Source organism: Camelus bactrianus, chromosome 15 (genome assembly GCF_048773025.1).
Source record: "Camelus bactrianus isolate YW-2024 breed Bactrian camel chromosome 15, ASM4877302v1, whole genome shotgun sequence".
Classification (NCBI taxonomy): Eukaryota; Metazoa; Chordata; class Mammalia; order Artiodactyla; family Camelidae; genus Camelus; species Camelus bactrianus.
Window position 1 is genome coordinate 18,586,686 of NC_133553.1, and position 22,281 is coordinate 18,608,966.

The 22,281-nt window shown below is 45.6% G+C and overlaps 1 protein-coding gene across 3 annotated transcripts in view; it reads right to left on the bottom strand.

Moving 5' to 3' along the window:
* The window catches only part of MBOAT2 (membrane bound glycerophospholipid O-acyltransferase 2), a 110,821-nt gene that overhangs the window by 49,524 nt on the left and 39,016 nt on the right, over positions 1-22,281 (bottom strand). For 2 of the 3 annotated variants that reach the window (XM_074341630.1, XM_074341629.1), the window contains exons 2-3: positions 20,346-20,491; positions 15,405-15,482 (exon numbers count right to left, since the gene is read on the bottom strand). In XM_074341630.1, the coding sequence (XP_074197731.1) occupies positions 15,405-15,482; positions 20,346-20,491 (224 nt within the window). Of the gene's footprint in view, positions 1-7,975; positions 8,103-15,404; positions 15,483-20,345; positions 20,492-22,281 lie in introns of those variants that run through there. The other variant, XM_045523371.2, reaches the window with a different exon arrangement.

The following is a 22,281-nucleotide window of genomic DNA, read 5'->3' on the forward strand; positions in this document are numbered from 1 at the left end:
TACCTGTTGGTATGAAGCAAGACAATTTTACAATTTTATCTTTCAAAATACAAAGGCTTCTATAGTTTACATCAAGATTTAAAAACTTTGGATTCCAATTCAAAATATCATCTGATTAATAGTCCCTAAGTCACCAAATACACAGAAACAAAAAATTAAAGCTTTTAAAAACATCAAAAACCACACCTGGCAGACAATGTAATGACAGACTCTCAGCATAGCTGAGAAATACGATTACCCACAGAAATGCATCCGGATTCCAGTCTGTTCTAGTTGCTACTAAAACCAGGACCAGGAAAAAAAAAAAAAAAAAAAAAGTTTGGGAAAGGCTTCAGGTCACCCCTCCCATCCTCAAGTCAAAGACCCGGGGCCTCTCCCAGCCGGGACCTGGAACTTGTCACTCTCTGTTCCTCAGGGGCTGCATTTTAACAAAGGGTCTGAGCTCCCTCCCGTCTCGCACAAAAGGTCACTCATCTTTCTTCTATTATACTTCGGGGTGAAAAAATATTTAGTTGGAAAGTAGAATAGGAAAAACAAAAAAGCGATTCCGTTAATTTCATAAAGTTCTTAAAAACCAGGGTGGCAAGGAAGACTGCGTGAACAAGTTTTCCACACTCTGGCTCGTAATACAAAAGATCCGAGAAGTGGGAACAGGAAGGAGACACCACCCCGCTGAGCACAGCCGGGTCGGCCAGGGCCCTTCGGGAACCGGGCCCAGAAGGACCGGTCCACACTGCAATCGGCCCTCTGGCTGTAGGCTTAAAACAGGCGGCTGGTGAGCGGCCTCCATGCAGCTCTGCTCACATCACATCCTGACCACTTAATACATCTGGCGAGGTGCTGAGGATGCAAAGTTGAGTGGGCTCAGTCCATGTCCTCTCAGGTTCCAAGCCCAGTGGGAGAGGCCAGCACCTGCCCAGCACCCATCCAGCACCACCCCAGGGGCTCTGACACTCACGTGTCTGCACACTCAACATCCCTGAAATCAAGAATCCTCTCACAGCTGATAAAATAATGGTACACAGGACAATGGATGGCATCCTGGTTCTAATGAAATACAACGTATGTCTCACTGCATCTTCACGACAATCCTGTGAGGCAGGTGTTCTTATTACTTCTAATTTACAAATGAGGAAACTGCGGACAGGGAGGCTAAATGACTCAGACAATGTGATGAAACTACCGAGCAGGGGAGCCGGACCCGGGCCTGGCGGCAAGGCTCCAGAGTCCGGCTCTTAACTCCCAGGGCTGCCGCCTGGGGCCAGGTGCGCACAGCCGGGACACGTAAGGCTGACTCGTCCCATCAGGAAGGGGAACGGGACAGGGCTTCAGCACAGAGACCACATACAAACAGGGCTCTGAAGACAGGCAGGAGCACGTGGTGGGGGCAGGGGGCTCCCTGCAAACACAGAGGAACCGAATGATAAACAGTGCAGTGTGTGCACGGAGCTACAGACGGCTCACTATGGCTGGACCAGCTCAGGGGAGAGGCAGGCAGGGCCCCAGCACAGAGCCACCCTGTTGAGGGAGCCGACGCAGAGGGGAGCCCCGGCCGGGCCGAGACTGCAAAGGACCAGAGGGCAGGGCGCCGCGAAGCAGGGCCGGGGCTGCAGAGCAACAGTGCACTGACCGCAGGGGTCAGGAGGGAAGTGATCACAGCTGATGATCACCACCACCGACTGCGAGCTTCTCATGCCAGGTGCGGTTGTAAATGCCTTACAGATGTCTCAGCCTCAAAACAACCCAAGACGAAACTGAAGCAAGGCAGTTCTCCGTGACGGTTAACACGGGTGAGAAGCAGCATGAAGAAGGGAGGATTTATCCCAATGACCTGCCTTCACTGCTTAGGTGCACGTTGCCCCAAGAGGGCACAAGTGAGGAAGAAGAACTCTGACGCCCAAGATGCTCTTAGTGTTAGACGCTGGGGCCGGGGTGGAAACGAGGAGGACAGAGAAGGGGCAGCAACAGTCTCTGCCAAGGAAGCAGTGCCCGCAGACCACTGGCTCACGGCTCCTCCAGCCAGGGTTACCTCCTCTCCTCTTTTGTCTCCCTCTCGGTTACTTCTATGTGACTATAAAAAAGTATCTTTATCTTCAGCTTACACTTTTAATTATGCATTTATGTTATCTGCTAAGTGTGAGTGGATAAAGTGTATACATTTAAAGATGGCTAAGATTTACACTCATCTTTGTAAAGAATGGGAAAGGGAACTGAAAAATACCAATTAAAATAACTTGCAGGAGGAACAAAGGCTTCAGTGAAGGATGAAATCATGAACTCTGCAGTAGCCCAGACCCATCATGCGGGTCTCTCTCCAGCACCCTGCTGCCCCAGCATGACAGGGACCAGAGGACAGGGCAGTCCACCCCGGACTGGACAGGCGCCCAGTGGTAGGTGGGACTACACGGGAGCTGACAGTGAGCAGAACACGGAGACGATGTACAACAAGAATGTGAGGTCAGGAGACACTGAGCAGGAGGACTGGGTGGGAACAGCATCCCCTCCAGCACAGTTTTCGTCTCTCATTCCACCGCCCCTGAAGGTGGACGTCTAGTCGCAGACTGCAAGGGAGTAAGAAGCCCGGGCGCAGAAGGCTGTGGTCCCAGCTGGCAGACTTCAGAGGCAGGGCAGCAGCAGACGAGGGAGTGGACAGCGAGGACAAGAACATAAGGACACGGCAAGCGCTCAGACAGCGCTGATGACAGGGCTGGGTGGCTGGTCCACCAGGCCGGCTACAAAAGGCAAGAGAACTCCAGCCCCGCTGTTCTCAACTTCTTGGTCTCAGGGTCCTCTACACGCTTCAAAACTACTGAAGCATAACCCACTTAAACAACAGCCACTCATCTTTACCGTATTAGAATCAAACAGAGAATTTTAAAAATATTTGTTAATTCAAGAATAGCAACAATAAGCCTACTACGGTAGGATTTTATGAAACAACGTTTTCATGAAAAACAAGTATGTTTTCCAAAACCAAAAAAAGTACCGAGAAGAGTGGCACTATTTTTACGGTCTGCACATCTTTGTAACGTCTGACTTAACAGAAGAGAGCTGAATTCTCAAATGCTTCTACTGCAATAGCACATGTCAAGCAGCCTCGGTGGAGTCCCACCGTACTCCCATGAGAAAAGAAAGTGGAAAAGGCAAATCACACCTAAGGGTTCTTATGAAGATAGCTTTGACCTTTCCGCCTCCTAAAAGGATCTCAGGCACTCCCAGGGTCTCTGGACCATACTTTGCAAACTGCTGATGTCAACAGGCACAAACATTAAATCAGGTATCAAATTTGGCTGGCACTTTTTCTATTCTGTTTTTGTCTGTCTGGTGGGGATGGAGGGGTTCGTATATCAGAATCACTATCCCATTCCCCCAAATTCTAATATAACTCTTTACCCCAAAAAGGGGAGAATTATTGCTGTAGAAAATACTATTAGGAATAAAAGAACGCTCTGTTGGGTGTATTGGGGGGTAAGGAAAATGGTTAAGAATCACTGATTGACTAAGGGGTCTTACACGTAACAGAAGGCATCAAACGAAGCCTAGATAAATTAAGATGCCAACCCAAGAATTAGAATTAAGAATTGAAGCCTCCCAATTCAGTGTTCAAACTAAGATGAATTTATATTAGTTGCATACATACTAATGCCATTTGCAGCAACATGGATGCTCCTGGAGAATGTCATTCTAAGTGAAGTAAGCCAGAAAGAGAAAGAAAAATACCATATGAGATCGCTCATATGTGGAATCTAAAAAACAAAAACAAAAACAAACAAACAAAAACAAAGCGTAAATACAGGACAGAAATAGACTCACAGACAGAGAATACAGACTTGTGGTTACCAGGGGGGTGGAGGGTGGGAAGGGATAGACTGGGATTTCAAAATTGTAGAATAGATAAACAAGATTACACTGTATAGCACAGGGAAATATACACAAAATGTTATGATAACTCACAGAGAAAAAAATGTGACAATGAGTGTGTAAATGTCCATGAATGACTGAAAAATTGTGCTGAACACTGGAATTTGACACAACATTGTAAAATGATTATAAATCAATAAAAAATGTTAAAAAAAAATACTAATTATCAATGAAGGAAAACCACCCCAAAATAAAATGAGTGGGACACTGAACATCTGCCGTGGAAAATCCACACACTGATAAGGTCAGGAGGACTGAGTTTAGGGCTGGCACTGAACGATTTGGTCTCAAACACTGAGTCTGCTGAGGTCCATTTGTATAAACCTGGGAAAGGCACCCAGTTCTCCGAGGCTCTGATTTTTCCAACTGTAAAGCTGAAATACGGTATTACAGCACCGGCCGTTGTAAGTGGGGATGCACTTCAGCATTTAAGGTGCATCTGACATAGAAACTGTGTTTAATAAATGTTAGCTATTACTGGCAGTTTAGCTATTAAGAGTAATCTATTTGTAATTAAACTCAACTATTGTCCTTGAGGGCTTTCAGCCTATTCATTTCTTAGCTTTTATCATTTCCTTTTGTTGGATTTTTCTTTCAGGTCTTTAAGTCTGTTCTCCAAACATTTTAAAGCTCTTGTGTCCAAGGAAAAAAGTTTTGCATACTACTCTACATAAAAGTCCTCTAACCACTCATATTTTGAAAGGAAACTATGCTCCAACAATACGAGTTATTTACAGGACTTTTTAAGACTCTGAAATTAAATAGCACCCAGCCCATCCTGATACTGCCTGTGACCTTCTACCTGAGGCCAGTCAATGCTCAGGCACATACTCCGTAACACCCCAAGGTTAATTTCCAGGCCAAGAAGAGACGGGCAATCCTATCTCTTTTCTGGGCTTCATTAAGTTCAAGCAAAGCTCAGTTTTCACCGTGAGAAATAGATGCCCAGGCTCCTCTGTTGTAATAATTTCTCGCCAAAATGCCCAGCCATTTTTCAGGTCATCAGATACTTCCTCTATTGCCCTTTGTCCATAACTGCTCTAAATAAGTAGTGTTTACTACGCCAGCAACAGCAAGCAGGATGAGTCAGTATTTCTCCCTGATACAAATTAATGTATCAAAAAGTATTTTAAAAATCTATATTTATTATGTATTTTGATAAACAGCAACCTCAAGTATGGCACTTGTAAAAGTCTGAGTAATTTTAAATAAAGGAACATTATTTCGAGAATAAAATCACCATTATTCAGATATTTCTTTAAAGGGCAAAACCTTTTTAAAAAGATCCCAGCACTGCATTCTAATGAAGACTAAGAAAAAGCCAGTCACAACACAATGTCTCAACTGTGCTCGCTAGTCTTTCAAAAAATAAACCAGGCTGTTTATGCTCTCTGGTAAGCAGGTGAGAATCTCTTTTTGTTTCTCAAAAAAAAAAAAAAAACAAAAACCCAAAAAACCCAATTTTAAAATAATCTCAGTAAATCAGCAACCTAATCACATAAATGAATTTCACAGACTTCCAGGGCTGACAGTTACTGGTTTTATGACCCTGTTCAACTGACTTCGCCTTTTGGAACTTCCTTTTCCTCCTCTGCGCGGTGGCTAAGGACACCCCTGCACAGGACTGCTGGGACAGTCAGATGGGATATTTATAAAGAGGACTCAGCAAAGTGACCAGCACATGGAAGTCAGTCCGCCACTCAAGTTTCAAAGTCAAAGTCCAGACACTCTATTCAATGGTACTATTTCTAACACAGTGAGGACAAACCCTGTCCATGTCAAGTGTATATATTTACTGTAACAAGACACCACAGGCAGACCAAGCATTCAGCAAGCCCTAATTTTCCCAGTTTCTTCATTTCTTACCTAAAAGTCATAAAAAAAAAAAGTCCATTCACACAAGCTTTTTCTCTCACAAAACCTCAGCGTGGACCATGCATTTTATGCAAACAGCATGGGGTTCTGACAGGTGACTGGACAATTTGTTCATCATTCCAACAGACAGTTGTGTGTGTTCTTAGTTTTTCTTTCAACAGACTATCAAGGATTAGGGTTTTGCCGTAAAGGACTAGTTTCCAGAGGTGCCCCAGACGGACAGAGGAGTCCTTGTACTCTGCCAAGGAGGAGTATGGATTCTTATTTTTAATTATTACAACTATCTGGTTATTCTTATTAATATATGAATTGCTATTTTCAAAACAGGAAAGACATGTTAGCTCTTACTGGGAAGACATGGAAGCTATCACTATGTAATTGGATACTATCTTCAAAACTCCCCTTTGTTTTTTAATTGATTAACATGGAGAACTCGCTGTCAAATTGGCATTTCAGACAGACCTGACCTGGCGGAACCCCGTGACACGAGTCACCTGGGCAAATTTCCTCTGACTCTAACACACTCAGATACAACAGCAACACCCAGAGTAACAGCTTTACTTCCCAAGGGACGCACGTTCAAGTTGCCAGCATCCCCACACGGGCGCTACCCTTCCACCTCGTACAGAAAGCCTGCGTCCGAGGGAAGCATGCTGCCCTCACTTGCTCAAGGATGACTGGATGCTTAACAGAGGATCCAGTTCTACAACTTGGAGCAGAGCTTAGAATTCAAATACCTCCAAAAGAGGCACTGCAGGGACCTGACAGGGTAAGGGAATGTGAATCAGACCCGTTCCCGAGTGCAGAAGCCGCCGGTGCTCTGCTGTGGCCTGAAGATTTCTCAGGACTCCACCAGGCTGGGCAGCCTGCCACTTTCGCCAAGTAACAGGTTTTCCCTCCTTCGGAGCTAAGCATGTTCAAAACCCTCAGAGCTTAAGCACAATATGTCAAAAGGCCACTGCATCCTTTTGGATAAAAACACCTTCATCTTTGCTCTAAGGAAGAGTAACCAACACGTACAAACCCCTGCCTTAGTTCAGGACCCCACTGGCTCCCATTACCTCTCCTCAGTCAACTTCGGGTATTTCTTTTTTAATTACATATTCTCATAATCATAAAGCTGAATGCTTAGAATAACAAAGTACAGGAGCAAACAGCTTGGGCGCTGGGTGCAGTCAGACACACCTCGTTCTAATCCCAGATCTACCACTTACTAACCTGCTTCTGGGGGAAGAGCTCCACCACGCCCACCTCCAGGGCGGCTGCTGGGATTACCTGACAACCCACGCACTTCGCACAACGATGGAGATGCAATAATTACTGAAACATGAACTGTTACAAGGATAAGATAACGTAAAAAATCAATTTTAGAATTACTTGTGGTTTTCTGACTGAAATGCAACTTTTAGCTCAGGATCGCCCAGCGGTACCCAAAGGGCCTGGGCCTTCATTCCAATCCACCAAAAGGCTTTCACATACGGTCCACAGAGAGCAGAAAAGGAAAAAAAACAACAAAAACCAACAAAACCCCTAAGAGTCCAGTTCCCTTCCTGCCACACTTTATTCCCTCTCATGGGATCATGGGATTGTCCTCGGTGAAGTTAATATTTCCCCCACAGAGTTCCTACTGAGCCACTAGCCAACTAATTAACTTCATGAGGACAAATTTTCAAGTGACTTGAGGCTTCTGCCTGCCAGATGGCATTTCCAAGATCACCCCTCCTTCCCAGCAGAGTGCACGTGGCTTCTAACAACCCTCCTGTCCGGAGTCCGTGCGGTGGGCGCGTGGCTGGTGCCTGCGGGATCACAGGGGCAAAGGGACCCCTGCTCTCTCTGCTCCTCAGAGTCACGGAAGATTGAAATAAAGGCACGTCAGCTACAAGTGCCTCGGCCCTCCCTACCCTCACCCCGACCCCCAGGGCTGCTGCCCCAGCGCAAAGCTAAGGGGAAGAAGGGCGAGGAGGGAGAGGGGACATCTCAACACAGCCGTCGGGGCCCGCTGCACGGAACACCCAAACAGACAGACGCCGAGGAAGAGCCCACAAACACGCAACAGAACGGACAGACAGGGACCCTCTCTCACTCAGCCTCCATGTGCTCGACTACAGGTTTACAAAATGAGTAACGCAGCCCTGCCAGGAGCTCCCATCCCCGAGGAGAAACGCATGGCAGCACTAACCCTGCGGCTCGACGAGACCTCAGCGGGAGCAGCAAGCCCAGCGAGCCGTGTGGTGACAGGGGCGACCCCTGAAAGGGCGGCACCTGGGCCGGGAGGAGCCCTGGTCGGGAACCGAACACTTCACGCAGCCCGGGCAACCTGGGCGCCTGCGTGGCCCTCGGCTGAGTCACAGCCTGCGGCTCAGACCCAGACAGGCAAGGTGACTTGGCGAAGGTCCCAAAGCTAATGGAAATCCGGCAGAACCTGAATTCAAACCCACACGTACCTGCCCCCAAACCAGTGCTCATTCAGTCAGTCACTAAGATCACCGGGTGGCGGGGGGGCAGGGGGTTTGAATCTGATCTTTCCTCATGTCCTAGGCCTGCTGTTCAATTTTATCATCAATAAAAGAGGATCCTGGGGAAATTTCTTTTTAATATTTCTCAACATTTAAAAATACATTTTAGCATAATTCTACTCAACACCAAACACCTGTACTGTTTCCGACTGTTTCATTCTGCTGAGCACACAGAAAATGGCTCATGGAGACACGGTCTGCATCTGACGACTTTCCAAGCTGGTCGCTCTTCTTTTATGCTTCTCGGCCCTGAGTGCATCCCCTTTTACAACAGTAATCTCGGTGTGACTGGTAGTTTGACAGTAAGTGTCTCGCAGAGACAAAGCACGTCTTTTTATCCAACACTGGAACGCAGCATCAGCGAAACACATATGTGTTGCATGACTGACTGCCTGAATGTCTCCAACTCAACGGTGCACTATCTCCAAGTTTCTGGGAACACTGTGCACTTGAGAAACGTCTGTTCAAACGGGTGGGTAGCTGAGTCATGCGAGGTGGAACAGAATCTCCTTCCTACAGCTTTTACAATATAATCCCATACAAAGAATGGCAACCTCTCAGACAGACACAGCTTCACTGCACACACTCTTACATGCTGTCTCCTGGTGTCCATCCTTGCTGTCATGCAGAAGTCATGTCATTATTCGTTCATTCATTCAGTGGAGACTTACGGGGAACACACAACAGCCCAGGTAGCATATAACATTCAGAAAACAAGACAGGCGTGCCGTGACTGCTGTCCCGGATGTGCGGTCTGTCAGAGGAGGACACTGCGCAGGGAACTCCCCAGTACATTTATGATTAAATGCTGAGATAAATTCTCAAAGGAAAGGAAAACAATTCCATGAGAGTGGTTAACAAGTAATCTGTCCTAGATTAAGGCATCTCTGAGGACAGAATGTTACAGTGAGATCTGAAAGGTGAGGATGGGGTGGGGTGGGAGAAGGAACAGTCAGAGGTGACAGAGCAGACAAAGCCTCTGGGAGAAGAGACACGCGATTCTCCAGGAGAGGAGAACATTCACAGAGAACATGGCAAGAGGGCTGGTGGAGGATGAGGGAAACAGCTGGATCCTAAATTCATCCCTTCAACAAACACTCACTGAGAACAGCCACGTGCCCGGCACCTGCTGGGCCCGGGGGACAGCCCCGTACATAAGACAGACAGGGTCTGTGTTCCAATGACACCTCCACTCCAGGGGCAGAGACAGACCAAGAAGTAAACAAGGTAACTCCAAACAGCGGCGGTGCCTCATGGCTGGAGCCACCCAGCTGAGCATCTCTGGGAGGAACCCCACATACGCAGACCCTCCTGTGGTCTTAACTAAAGCGATACTTGGTCCCCAACGTGGACCAAGACACACATCAGGACTGTGCCCATACAAATTTCCTTAATAAGGCATGCATGTGTCTGCTTTCAAATAGTACATGCTAGAGAAATTCCTAGATTTTAAAAAAGCAAGCATTCAGCCCTACCTAGATCCCTCAGGACATGAAACACAGGGATTCGTCTGCCCCTCCTGTGACCGGACAGGGGACACACTGCAGCCACAGGAGACAGAAGGCCCCACAAAGTGTTCCTGCAGATGTAACAACATCCCTCCCCTGCAGGCGCCCATGCACACACGTGCACAGGCATACACACGCGTGTGCACACAAACACACCCCACCACCAGGCTACAGATTAAGTCAGGAGTCCGTCCACACCACACTCTCTCAGCTAGTTAGGGTCCCCCTGTCAAGTTCATGCAGCCTGTCCTCCAGGAAGGCCTGCCCTGAGTTTCCTGCTCGTGGATTTTTCACACTTGGACACAGTCCCCCCTGCCCCTCCCAGCCACGCCTTCTGCACGAGGAACGGCTCCACGGCTGAGCCTGTTGGAGCCAAAGTTCTGCTAAGTGGTCTCTGAATAAATCCTGCTACTAGCTGCTCCCTGCCCTGGAGTCAGATGTCCTGTGAGCTAACAGCCCAGCACCCGGGCCTAAAGGAACTGATGGAGGTGGGAGAGGTGGGAAGTCGGTGCCCCAGGGAGGGCCCCGGGGAAGGAGGGTCCCCGGACAGGGAGACGAGCTGGGGCAAACTTCAAGGCTTTGCTGAAGCAAGCAGCCCTGGGTCTTTGGGCTGCAGCTACAAAGAACAGTGCCCAGATTTGTAAAACAGGCCCCGGTAGCTGCTTTCCAGAGCTCATGATCCCTGCAGGAACAGGGAGGCTGTCTAAGGTCAGAAAAGAGAAATCACCAGCCGCTTTCCCCTGAGTAACCTTCACACACACACACTCAGAATAAACCCTGGAGACGGCTCTGAAACAGAGCACGATGCCCACACCGGGAGGAAGCAGCTCACCTACACCTCCTCGCACCCCTCCCAGCAGTCTCCTCTGTCGGCCAGAATCTGTGATTCCTCCAACGGGAACCATCTTCCTTCCCACAAACAGAGAGAAAGGGCAAGCTGCCTGTGACAGATAGAGTGAAGAGTCTCAGATGAAGTTAAATTCCTTAAAGCAGCAGGCGTGGGACAGAAGAACAGACAACAGGCCTCGGAGCAGAACAGACGTGGCATCAAATCCACCATTTTCTCAGCTGTGGGACCTCGAACCACTACCTCGCATCTCAGATTCCCCTTCTCACCCCCAGAACGAGGGTGCGCACGCAGCTCAAGTTCGTCCCTCTCCCCACCCTCGTGTTTTTGGTGGGAGACAAAACAACAACAACAACAACAACAACAACAACAACAACAACAACAAGGTATTAGTTATCTAACGAGAAAGAAGGGGTAAACTGAGGCATAAAAGAGAGAAGCGTGAGTCAGTGGTGACACTGTAAAACTTCTCAGTTTTACTTAAGGCCCTCTGGGGATTTAAGAAAAAGGTTCTGAAACATCTCACTTCCTGGGGCTCCAGCAGTTCCACCAGCATCTTGTCGGGAGTTTCCATCCGAGGAGAACTCAGCCGGTATCTGGTGCTACCTATCTCCCCCCACGTCCAGACCAGAGCGTCCCCTACACATCTAGTTAAATATCTCTAATCGCAAATGCGGCATCTCACAGATCACACTGCTAAATATTCTCACCATAACTGAGGTCGTCCTTCTTTGGGCCAAAAACAAAACAAAACAAAACAAAACACGTACGTCTTCACATTTCACCTAGCGGGTACCAGTGCCATGTCAGCACTCCCAAGGACAGCACACAAACTCCCTTTCGATATTTAAAGACAGCTCAGGTCTCTCCTTCCACATCTAGTTTCTTCCTTCAAGGATATTGTAGGTTTTCAATGTTCCTTCTGACCCTTCCTTCTTATAACTAAACTCAGAAAAATGTGGATGCCTCTGAACACCTAGAAATTTCCCTAAATGAGAAAACATCCAAAACCCTTAAACCAAGTCTCAAAAAGTATGCTGCTGTAATATTGAGCTTTCTTCTTGTACTTTGCTTTACAATTGTTTTATCTTTTTAATAGTTTCACTGAAGTAAAATTTACATGCCATAAAACTCACCTAATTTAAGTGTACAACTCAATGAATTTTAGTGAATTTATACAGTCAGTTTTGCAACCAAAAGCCTGCCAGAATTTTGAAAAGAATTGCACGGACTTTACTGATCAGCTGCAGAACTGCCACCTTAACGACATTGAAGCTTCCCATCCACGAGCGTGGTATCTCTCTGCAGGCTTTAGGTCTTCCTCCATTTCTGTCAGCACAGATTTTTATTTTCAGTTTACTGGTCTTGCATTTCTTTGATAAATTTATTCCTGAGCATATCATTTCTTCAGATGCTACTGTGGATTTTTTTTTTTAAATTAAACTTTGTTCGCTTCTAACATACAGAAATAAAACTAGCTTTTGTATATTGCTCTTATACCCTCTGATTTTACCATTTCCTTTATAATTTTTTTGAATAAGGTATTTTTCAGTATCACATTAAGTCTTACACATCAGGTCCTGCATTACTTCACTTCGCTTTATACAAAAGCTATGCCCAGAAGGCAAACATTTCAACCAGCTTCTTAGAAACCATCTGCTTCACGACAGTAAATCATTCATAAAGTTCATATATTCCATTATTTGTGCTACATCAAGTTTAAAATTACCACTTAGCAAACTCGAACTCATTTTATATTTTTGAGACCAGTAGGAAGAGTGTCTGCCTCTCTCTGTCTTTTAAATCCCTGTGGCAGGACTGTGCTTAGCAGCACTGGCCAAATACAGCCCACCAGCTCCTTTGGTAAATAAGCCTGACAGAAGCACAGTCAAGTTCACTGTTCACAGATTGTCTGTGTGCACAACACACATTGCTGAACAGCTGTGACAGAGGCTGTGTGTCCGGCAAAGTCCAAAATATTTGCTATCTGGTCCTTTATACATAGTTTGCCAATCTCTGCTCTCAGAAATGCTGGGCAAACCTGTGAGAGAGAAATTCTCCCCAATTTAATTAAGTCGGATCAATATCCTAATATATAGAACATTGTATCCTTAAATACTCTTTTTCTTATCACCTAAGGTTTTCAATTTTTTTTCTTCAAAAATTTCAATGCTTATATGGGAACCCTCCTACATTGCTGGTGGGAATGTAGTTTGGTGTGACTATTATAGAAAACAGTATGGAGATTCCTCAAAAAACTAAAAATGGACTGACCATATGATCCAGCAATCCCACTTCTGGGTATATATCCAGAGGGAACTCTAATTCGAAAAGATACATGCACCCTAATGTTCACAGAAGCCCTATTATACAGTAGCCAAGACATGGAAGCAACCTAAATGTCCACTGACAGATGACTGGATAAAGAAGGTGTGGTACATTTATACAGCGGAATACTACCTAGCCATAAAAAAGAATAAAACAAGGCTATTTACAGCAACATGGGTGGACCTAGAGATGGTCATTCTAAGTGAAGTAAGCCAGAAAGGGAAAGAAAAATACCATATGATATCACTCACATGTGGAATCTGGAAAAAAAAAAAGAAAGAAAGAAAGAAAAAAGAGGACACTGATGAACTCATCTACAGAACAGAAACAGGCTCGAAGACATAGTTAACAATCTTATGGTTACCAGGGAAAGGGGGTGGGAAGGGATAAATTCAGGAGTTTGAGATTTACAAATGTCAGTCACTATATATAAAAACAGATTTTTAAAAATGTTTCTTCTGTATAGCCCAGGGAACTATGTCCAGTATCTTGTAATAACCTTTAATGAAAAAGAATATGAAAACAAATATACGTTATGTGTATGCACGACGGGGACATTGTGCTGTGCACCAGAAACTGGCACATTACAACTGACTGTGCTTCAATTTAAGAAATAAATAAACAAATATGTACCCCCCCCCAAAAAAAAATCAGTAGCACACACGCAAGCAGCACCTTCCTCCTGAACATTTGCTGTAAAAGAGTAACACAGCTAACTTCATCCAGCTGCTCGTCTCTAAAGCTGCCTCACCCAACACAACCGGCTGCAAGGGCACAGATGCTCTCTCTCTGCACCCTCCTATACGGTAGCCACTAGCCACCTGTGGCTACTGAGCACTTGAAATGTGGCCAGTGTGACTGAGTCTCACATTTTAATTAATTTAAATTTTACACGGCCGCATGTGGCTAGTGGCCCCATACTGGACAGCGTCTGAAGGATTAAGAGTTAACTTCACAGACTGCCATCACCCTTCAGCAAAAGCAACAGTTTCCTCTGACAGAATACGAATTTACTAGCCTTCTAACTTAAAAGCACGATGTTACTGCTGCTTATGCAGTGACATACAAGTCCTCTGCTTTCAGTAATCTCATCAGGGTTTCCTTTTATCCAGATTCAAAACAAACAACTCTTGTTCTTTTTCAGATATTAAATACAGTATCACTTTGAACCTGTCATCTGTACAAGATTTTTTAAACGGTCATAATGGTGTAAAAACTGCTTCAAATGAAGCACCATCAAAGTATTTTATTCCTCTTATAAAAATTAAAGTTGAAACACCAAGAACCTGGAGTGCTGGTGCACAGAAGGAAGGGGAAAACCAGGGCACGGGGCTTCAACGGAAACTGAGGGAAGACAGTAAGTCAGAACAGAGGACGGGTGGGACCAAGTCAAACACCGAAGACGCAAAATAGAATGAGAGTTGAGGAAAAAGGTGACCTGTTAGCTACATGTCCACAACTCCTTGGACAAAACCAGTGGAGCCACATGTACTTCCCACTTCAGACATACCACACAGACCATCGCGGATATCACGGAACCCACCCAGCAGGTTCGGCCGGCAAGTCTGCGGGAGCACTGCTCCTGGGTGTTCAGCCAAGGAAGCTTTGCACAACTCTACTTCCTGCTTTACCTCTCTGGCCAGATCGCTACACCCAGCTTCTGTTACATGCCTCACAGATACCGCAAAGTCAACATGCACTTAGTCAGCAAATATTCAGTGCTTACTACACAACCATTCACTGTTCTTGGTGCTGAAGATATACCTGTTGGAAATGTTTAAGCCCTGAATATGTGCCCTGCCTCCAGAGCTCCCTACACCCAGAAAAAGGTGCTTCCAGCTACCTTACTGTTCAAGCCAGGAACCTGGAGTCATGCTTGACACCTGCTTCCTACCTGCACTCGCCATCCATCACTAAGTCCTTCCAATTTCCCTTCTAAATATAACCAATCTACCTGCCCCACTCCATCGCTCTGCTGCTCTCACCCCTAGATAAAGCCCGTGGTTCTTACCTGGAGGCGGTTTTGCCCCCCAAGGGATATGTGAAAATACCTGGAAACATCCATGGTTGTCACAGCTCGGGGCGGAGGTGCTACTAGCATCTAATGGGTAGAGGTCAGGGATGCTGTCAGACACCCTGCAGTGCGCAGGATGGCCCTGCACATCAAGAATTATCCGGCCTAAAATGTTAGCGGTGCTGATGCTGAGAAACGCTGCTCTGAGTAAATGGAAGAGTAATGCACTTCGATGTTGTATTTTTGTAGTTGACAGTTCTTGAAAAAATGATCACAATTTAGAATAACTTGTCTATTCTAGATTTAGAGTAAATTTTCTACTTGTAAAAACTCTGTTTGAATCCAGTCTATTATGCTGGAGCACATCGTTGCCTGTGAATGAAGCCAACACTTACTTGTGCATGTTCTCCACGCCTATGATGACCATGATACAGTAGGAAATTCCACTTTGTACGAGGAAGTGTAAGGCATACCTACAAAACGGAAAGCACTGTTAGAAGAGGCCACTCACAGACACCAAGGTGAAACAGTTCAGGCTAAAAAGTGCTTGTTTGTAACAGAACATCCCCAGGGAAAAGCAAGGACCCAAACCTCCAAATCCTAAACCTCTGCAGACACCCTGGAGGGGGAGTCCCATACCACAAGCCCTACAAGAGCTGGAAGATTAAGACAAAACCCCATAAAGCCACCCTGGGAGCCCCAGCACCCACTGTTCCTAACTACAGGAGAGCACCCTGGGGTCACGTGGCTCAGAGATTATGGCTTTTTCCATAACTCAGGCACAAGGATGAAAAGGAGTAATAAATCTGGGTCTCAGAACAGTCCTAACAGACCATCAGTTTTTTGTTTACCCAAACGAGTTTTGTATCTATTTACCTTTTCAAGCGCTCCTTATAAAACAATAAAAATACTGAATATTAAAATGAAAATATTTAATATTAAAATATTAAAAAGCAGGTATGACCAAATATATTTATTCTGAAAACATGATGGCTCAAGTCAAATAAGCTTACTTATACAAATCTAGTTGATCCTCAATTTACAGAAATCTATATATAAAATATTCTTCCTGAGATAACACAGTATTTTCTACTGTTCTAAGGAGAAATTCACCATTAAATGAGAAAACTAATTTATCCATTCACCTCACAAAGTTCAGGCAAAACATAAATCAGATCCCTGGTTTTAAAACCAATCCAAACTATCCCGAAGATTACACACACATGTGCGCGTGCACACACACTTCCAATTTTCTTTCCCCTTTGATGTCATGAATAATTTATGAAACAATTTTCAAGTCATTGTATACAATTTAAAGTATGAATAAGGATCTTTTGCTATGGTTAAAATTACTTTTTAACCTAATCATTATAGAATATCAGGCACCTCCAGTGTGAAAAAGTTACTTAAATTAAAAAAATTTTTCCACAGGAATATTACAAATAAGAAGTAGGCTCCAAGGCAGGCCCATAGAAGAAACTTATTTTACACGTTGTACAGAGTATGTCAGTCGGTTTCTCCCTCTGCCTAACACACACACACACATAGTGTTAGTCTGGAATGCTACTATATAACTAGAGGGCATTAGGAAACAGAAAAACATACGAGTCTGAATTGACACAGAAAGAAGCTACGAAAACACGACTGAAATACTTTCCAAAGTAATTACCCACCTCCTATTAATTGCCAGCACTATCAGACTTCTTGGGAACACGCTGAAGCAGCTGGCTAGATACCTGTAAGGGCTTCATTAGACTCTTGGGGAAATATCTTTCCTTTTCTACTGAATAAATTTGGAACAGGAGGGATAAAGGACAACTTTAGAAGACACGAGTTCTACTTTACAAATAGTTACATGGTTCCTTCCATCACCTTAAGACGCCCCCTCCCCAGGCATCGCCGTTCAGCTTAGCGTTCCTCTGGAATACAAGATGACATTGCCAGCCTCCTGTTGGACAAGCCTTTGTTCTTGGGATGATATACACTTATACGTACAGAGCGTCCTGTATTCCCCTCTTCTCACTGAGGCCACGACAAGCGTCAAGCTGCCGGCACTCTCATCCACCCGCTGATGATCTTCCTCACCACGCAGCTTCGCTACTTGCCCAGATTAATAAAATGAGCACAATAAACACACAGTAGCCACCTCGTATTTTTCAGGCTTAAAAGGTAATTAATGAAAAGTGCTGACTGGGCTACCTGTACGCAGTAAGCACTCAAATATTAAGTATTATTAGTGAAGTAAAAATGTAAGCCAGAAGGTAGCTTAAAAGTCTATTATAACCCAACTCTCCTCGTTTGAGAGCTGAGGAGACGAAGTCCTGAAGTCACACACGTAGTCAGTACCTATGCGCCACTGACACCCAAGTTACATCCTTGTGGGCAGACTCTTCACGGGGGGGGGGGGGCGCGGAACCCCAGGGACCATGTGCTATCACCTTTCGCGTTACCTAAGGACGCTGAAAACAAAACAATCCTGCATCTCCAAACTTCAGTTTTTTTAGATATCACACCTTACATATTTTGAATTTCAAATCACACTGAAGGCAGGTATAAAATGATTTTTAGCAAGAAAGAGTTTTTAAAAGGTTGAGAAACACTTCTTTGATTGTTCAACCGATCTTTACTGAAAGGCACTGACTATACTGGACACTGGGAACAAAGAGTCAGTGGACAGGGATTTTGTCCTCAGAGAGCTTCCAGTCTGCAGAGAACAACATACGAATCAACAGACTACTTTAACACTGTATGACAAACACTGGAAAGGGGACTGAGTGGTCATCTGGACCACCAACTGGATGATGGGGACGACAAACCGTAATAATGGTAATGGTCTTGACCCTGAGTAACCTTCCAAGCTCACAAGGAGCTGGCTACTGGGCTGAGCTCCTCTCTGCCGTATTACATCGTTCAGTCATGACAACGATCACTGGTTCCATTTTACAGATGAGAAGAGTGAAGCTAAAGAGGTTGAAAGACAAAGACGTGCCCAGTCACACAGCGACCAGGCGAGGGATCGAGAGCAGAATCCAGGTCTGTCTGACTTCAGCGTCCAAGTTCCAGTCCATTACCCTACCCTGCTGTCAAAGAGCTACAGAAGTAATTCAAAGTATAAACTCTCGGTTCAGAGAAACCTGCAGATAATAATTAAAAAAAAAAAAAAAGTGAGACCAAAGTAGATAAAACAATGAATTGCATTTAGACGACTCACTAGCATACATCTTCCAAAAGAGAAGTTGTCACCATCAGCAGGGGACACGACTGCCTTGGAGCCTAAAAACAAGTGGCTCACGTGCAGACCAGGACAGTCTGCCTTCAGCTCATTCCTGTTAGCAAAGAGTCACCTTTCATTTCACCTGCTACAGAGGCACGATCTCTCTTCCCAAAGACAGGAATATAAAAAGTTTCCCCTTCAACAAAAGAACAGAGAACTCTATTTTTTTTTTTTAATCCTGGTTACCACATACAATTTGAAGGACGTAGGACTACCTGACACTGAGGCCGGGTTCCTCGTGACACTGTTACAAAGCATCTGAAGAGGCTTCACAGCCAGAAAGTACCCCTTCGGGAAAGGCCTCTCGGCTGGCGGTGCTCCGGGTCACACAACCCCAGGGAACACCGCTTCCGCTTCAATCCTCTGCTCTGTGTCCACAGACCACAGTGCGACTGGCATTCCTGGAAGTGGCCACTCTGAACGACAAGCCTTCCCCAGCCCATTCCTAACATAACGCTACTGAAACACACACTGATACTTAAGTATTTATGGGTGAAATATGGGAACTGGGATAGGCCTGAAAATACTCCAGAAAAATAAGTTGGGGAAAGAACAAAATGAGAATGGTGGAATTTTAATAATTGTTGAAGCTGGACAATGGATATATGAGGATTCATTATATTATTTTCTGTACTTTTGTATTTGAAAAGTTCCACAGTATAAACACACACACACACCCCTCCATGGCATGATTTACATACGAGTTTAAACAATCACCTGAAGCGGGGAGGGGGTGCTTTTAGCATGTATGAGGTCCTAGGTTCAATCCCCAGTACCTACATTAAAACATAAATAAATAAAACACAGATAAATTTAAAACCTAAAAATAAATAAACCTAATTACCTCCCCTCCAAAGAAAGAATCACCAGAGAAACCTAAGAAAACTGATGCTATAAATTGATGTTATTAAGAAAGTGGAAAAACCGTGCCTGGATCTGATTGAAGAGACCACGCTGAGACCTCAGGACCTCGCGCCCCAAGCCCTGGCAGGGCCTATCAGCGGGCTGGTCCCAGGGCAGTATGCAGAGACTGAATAAATTAGTCCTAATTGATTTTTCATGAGTTTGGAGGATACATGTGCAACTGCCAGAAGCAAAAATCAGATTAAGAAATACCAGTCTATTTCAACCCTCACAAGAATCAACAGCAACCTCGTAGAACAGAGACAGAATCAAAGTCCAAAGGTCTGCACCCCGCAACAGAAACTACTAAACCACAGATCACGCGAGTGCGTTTCCAGCCCCTCGGGGGCTCGTGCCTCACCCACCCAACCGCAGAGGAGCAGGCCTGCAGAGCCTCGTCTGGGCGCGCGCGGGCTGCAGAGGCCCCAGGCAGGCCGCTCCAGCCCTCCCCTGGGGGGGAAGTGCAGGAGACACCACCGAGCAGCCCTTCCACGGAGGGTCTCTGCTGCTTCACCAAGACAGCGTGCCCTGCCCCCGATCCCCTCTGCCACATACGTGCCACCTGGGACGAGCAGGACGTACGTGTTTCTGTATTCACGAACGGCCCTGACAGGAAGGGAGCCAAGTGAAGGGGACATGGACGGACGGACACACACACACACACACACACACACACACACACACACACACACACACGGAGCAACCCTAAATGACTCTTCCCCACCAAAACCAAACAAACAAAAACCTCTTCTGGCTAAGGGCAACCCCTAAGAAGTGGTAACAGAGTTCTATCAGTGGACTGTACCAGACTCTCAATAGCCACTTGCACAGAAAGACAAAAACTATTTTGGTTTATTTGTCTTGCCATAAACGATCTGTGAAGCAGGTGGAAGAGCTACTCATGACAGAATAAAACGTCTTTGTGTCTTTTTTTCTTCATCGGTCCTTTCTCATTAAGTCATAAAGTGCCCTCCCTCTGAGCCCACACTGAAGAGACAGGGCCCACTCTCCACTCTTTATTTCTTCTATTAGAAATAAAAATGTAACACTTTACAGGTAAATACAAGAACAAAAAACCCTACATAATGTATCCTTCTGCACACTCAATTCACACAGACGTCCAGAGTCTTCATTAAACATGATCAAAATAATTACTTACCATCCAAAGCAGAAAAGTGCAAGATAAAGGCCCAAAAGGGTGGCAACAACATGTCTTATAAAAGAGCTAGTTTTGCTCGAATGCAGGTAAGTCCGAAACCAAATGGCTGCTAGCAAGGCAAAGAGTTGGCACACTACAAAGTTGACCTGTAAAGAGAAATTAAAATTTCGTATTAGCAACACAGACTTGAACTTTTCACTTGACGTTACATTTAAATTCTCAGGACGGAAAGACACCAAAGTTACATAAAATGGAGATCTTTCAGTTTGCTAAAGAAACAAAAACAAAAATCAGGGTGTCTTCCCAGGGAGGACAGTCTCAAGTTCAACGTGACGAGCGGAGGCACGTGGCAGGTGGGTGCCCAGCGCGGGGAGAGGCCTGGGGGCCCCAGAAAACCCGGAAGACACGGGGTGCAGATGGAGAAATGGAAAGCATGGTGCCCTATGGTTTGAGGGAAAGAGAAACTTATTTTAATGACTTCGGTGACCCTGTAACAGGTAGAAAAGAAGAGCTTCGAGTTTCTCCAGAAGTCCTCGGGGTCAAGATCCGGTCAGGATTCCCAGGAGTCTGGGGGCCGCACGATCCCCGGGTGGAGGTCGCAGCCCTCCCTGCACCCGGAGTCGCGGTGCTGCCGCCACTTCTGGGCACGGGGACCGAACGTCTCAGCCCCGGGGGCCTCTAGGACTGGCTCAGGAGGCCAAGGATGAATCAGAGAAAGGAGCCCCCAGGAAGCCCCGAGGGAGAGCTCCCGCAGCACCCCGAAACCAGGCATGACTCATTCTTCATCCACAGGAGAGGAGCACGCGGGGGACCGTGCCGCCGCGCCTTCCCCCAGGACAGTTTTTTGCCCTCGAAAAATGACAAAATAAAAGACCACATGTAAGACTCTCTGCGGTATTTAAAGACTCGAGAAAATTCTCCATGTCTCTCTTATGAAGAGGGTTCTGAGAGAACGTTAAGGAAAATGGGTATTAAAATCTACAAACGAAAAATCCATTTGACATCAGATGCTTGTAACAAACACACAACAAACTCACTGGTCTCGGGTACCTAAATTAGGAACAAATCACACCATCGACATGTAGGAGCTGCCACAGATCCACAGAGATGTCTCTGCCTAAGGACAGGGACAGCTGTGTGCCTCCCCCGCAGCAGCAGGAGGACAGTTGGGTATTGTTGTCGCCGTGTGAGGGACCATTGTTCTTCCAAACACTTAGACTCCATACCAGCAAAACGTCATTCCAACAGGTTCTAAGCACTTTTCTCTCCTAAAGGGTTGTAACAATATTTTCTTAATTAAGGAAAAAGCATTTATATCAGAAAAATGAATAATGATATTAATAATGATGCATAGCTACAAAGTTTCTTACAGTTTAAAAACTTTCTTTCAACTATCTCTTAATTGAACAAAAATTTATAGAGCATCCACTTTGGGCAAAGCATGGAAATCAAAAAATGCCTAAGTCCCAGTGAGAGCCCTGGGTGACTTTGGAATCTAGTGAAAAACTCATACGCAAAGAACTCAACTCACTTACAAGGCTAGACAGAAAGTGCCTTACGGAGCCCTCAAAGGAGAGAGTGTGAAGGGGTGCCTGTCACAAAGCAGGCGACACGAGAGCTCCTGATGACAGCTGATCTCCACGGCCCTCCAGGGAGTCTCCCCTCCCTCTCTCTCTCTCTCTCTCTCTCTCATATTTGTTTAATATAAAGCAAAGTGTGAATGACCACAGACGCCTTCTAGAATCACCGACATGTAGAATTTTCTATCTTTGTAAACATCCATTTCAACGCCGTCATCTCACGGATAAAGAAAAGGGGATCAGATCTCACTCTAGACACTGAATCAAAATCTTTGGGGGCAGGCACGAAAGTTGGTATTTCAAAAACAAAAGCCTGGGTCCCCACTGTCCTCAAGGTGTGAGAACCACAGTGCTGG